Source organism: Monoraphidium neglectum (assembly GCF_000611645.1).
Source record: "Monoraphidium neglectum strain SAG 48.87 unplaced genomic scaffold scaffold00665, whole genome shotgun sequence".
NCBI classification, from domain to species: domain Eukaryota; kingdom Viridiplantae; phylum Chlorophyta; class Chlorophyceae; order Sphaeropleales; family Selenastraceae; genus Monoraphidium; species Monoraphidium neglectum.
The window spans coordinates 14,738-16,923 of record NW_014012963.1 but is presented as its reverse complement, the minus strand read 5'-3'; the positions used below and the strand labels follow the sequence as shown (position 1 = coordinate 16,923).

General features: G+C 67.8%; 1 protein-coding gene across 1 annotated transcript in view; it reads right to left on the bottom strand.

The window, feature by feature from the left end:
• Positions 1–45: 45 nt before the first annotated feature.
• MNEG_4699 (ADP,ATP carrier protein 1) overlaps positions 46–2,186 on the bottom strand; it is a gene marked incomplete at both ends in the record, with an annotated part of 4,886 nt that continues 2,745 nt past the window's right edge. Inside the window, 5 exons of the mRNA XM_014046824.1 lie at positions 46–165; positions 320–472; positions 1,084–1,301; positions 1,635–1,729; positions 1,946–2,148. Of these exons, the coding sequence (XP_013902278.1) occupies positions 46–165; positions 320–472; positions 1,084–1,301; positions 1,635–1,729; positions 1,946–2,148 (789 nt within the window). The remainder of the gene's footprint in view (positions 166–319; positions 473–1,083; positions 1,302–1,634; positions 1,730–1,945; positions 2,149–2,186) is intronic.

Below are 2,186 nucleotides of genomic sequence, written 5' to 3'. Positions count from 1 at the left end.
TGCTCTTATCGGGCGCATCTCGCGGCGGGTGGCGGGCGGCCTTCGCTAATCAAGTGCGAACGCGGGGCCGCCCAGGCCTTGACCTCTGCGGCACCTGTTGGCCGCGGGTACTCCCAAGGCCACCCGTTGAGGACGCTGCCCGGTCCCAGCCGCACCCCCTGTCGCCTGCGCCCGCCCACGGACCGGCCCCCTGCCCCTGCGAGCGCTCACGTGCCACATCTGACGTGCCACGTCTGATGCGCCAGCAAATCGCCCGGCCCCGACGGCCGAGCCGGCCGCATCCACGGAAAAAGCCCCAAACCCGCAAACCCCCTCTCACCTGGGTGATCCATGATGCGCCGCTCTTGCCTATCTGGCTCCCAACCAGGTCGACCGCTGCCTTGCCGCGCTGCTTCTCCTCCTTGTCCATCTCAATGTACACCATCTCCCTTGCCGGGTCAAACAGGCTGTACTTGGCGGACCGTGCGAACACCTGCAGCAGTTGGCGACGATTAGAGTCGGTTGGTGGCGGTTGGCGGCAGTTGACAGCGATTAGTGGCAGTTGGGGGAGGGGCGGGCGGGCCGGCGGGCGAGGGGTGGTAGAAGTGAGTGTGGTCAGATGCGAGGGAGCTAGGCAGGGTAGGGGCGGCGGAGCCCGCAAGACCTGGCAGTTCTTGGCAGAAGAGAACCAACAGTGGTTTGTCGACGCTCGGGCGGACGCGAGCGCGGGTTGACGGCGGTCGGGGCAGCGAGTGCGCTCCGAGGGCGGCCGCCCGGCGGTTGGGACGGCGGCCTCGGCGCGCCCCGCGTCAGCGCGCACGCGCTTCCAGCCCCGCCCACGCCAGATCCCCCGGGCTTGGAATGGCAAACGCCCCAGGGGCTTCCACAAGAGGGCGCGCCGCCCCTCCCCCACCCCCAAAACGATCACCAAATTCGGCCTGCTTCCACCCTGGCACCACCTGCCCATCCCCACCTGCGCCTCGATTGCTTCCCCCCTCGCAACGCCCACCTGCAACCCCCGATTTCCCAAGTGAATTACTCAACCGGAACCCAGTATGCTTCACGCCCTAAACTCCCAACCACCCCCACCCCTCAGACACGCACCTGGGTGAGGATGCCCGCCGCCGACCCGACGCCGACCATCGCCGCCGCCGCCTGCTCTGGCAGCAGCGCCCCCAGCGCGCCGCCGCCCAGCAGCGTCGCGCCAAAGAAGACGGCGCCGGCCGCGCCCATCACGGCGGGCGTGACCGACGCGGCGACGCCCCAGCCGAGGTTTTGGAAGACGAGGCGGGAGCCGACCATAGACACGAGGGTGAGGATGCCTGCGCGGGGGGGGGGGTGTGTGGCATATGGTGACGTCACTAGCACCCTCGATAGGGTCGGGCCGCCGGAGATTAATCAGGACCGGTCATGATGTGGGGTGCAACACAAGCGACAAGAAAGCCAGCCACGAGGATGGAGGAAGGCCAGGGCCCTGGGCCGGCTGGGAGTGCGCCGCTCCGACAGGGCCCAGGCAGGGCAGCGGGCGCGGAAGCGGATTAAAGAAGGCCGGGCGCAAAAAGTGTGGGCGCTGGGACAGTGCTAGGGGCCGCACGATGTTGAGGCGGCACAAGGCCGCCGCGTCACGTCGAGTCTGCGTCAGCTTATGCGCCCACCTGTGTAGGTCGACACATCCGCCAGCACAGACTGGTAGCCCTGCACTGTGGGGTGCAAAATCCGCAGCTGCCCCTTCCAGGCAAACTCAAACAGCCTGCGGCAGTACGGAAAAGGGGCGGAGGAAACCGGATCTTTCAAAAAGCAGGCAGCAGATCCAGAGGTGGCAATCCAGTCGCCAACGGCCTTGCTCGCTGTGGCGTCGTGCGTATACTCGGGGGCCGGCGCGACCCCTGCCAGTCGCCAGATCTGCACCCGCATCACCAGAGGCCACCAGATCACATATCACAGATCACAGATCACGCGCCCCCACCTGTGCGCCACGCCGTAGCCCATCACCAGCAGCGCGAGGTTGCGGATCTTGGCGCTGCCCTTGAGCACCGCGAAGTTCTCGGCGAACGACCCCTTGGGCTTCTTCTTCTTGCCCTTTCTGCCCGCGCCGTTGCCGGCCGCGGCCGCCGCGGCGGCGGCCTCCTGGCGCTGCAGGGGCGCCAGGATCCGCCGATCTATAAAGGCCTGGGGGTGGGGGGGTAGCGTAATGAGGAGGGGCGGGG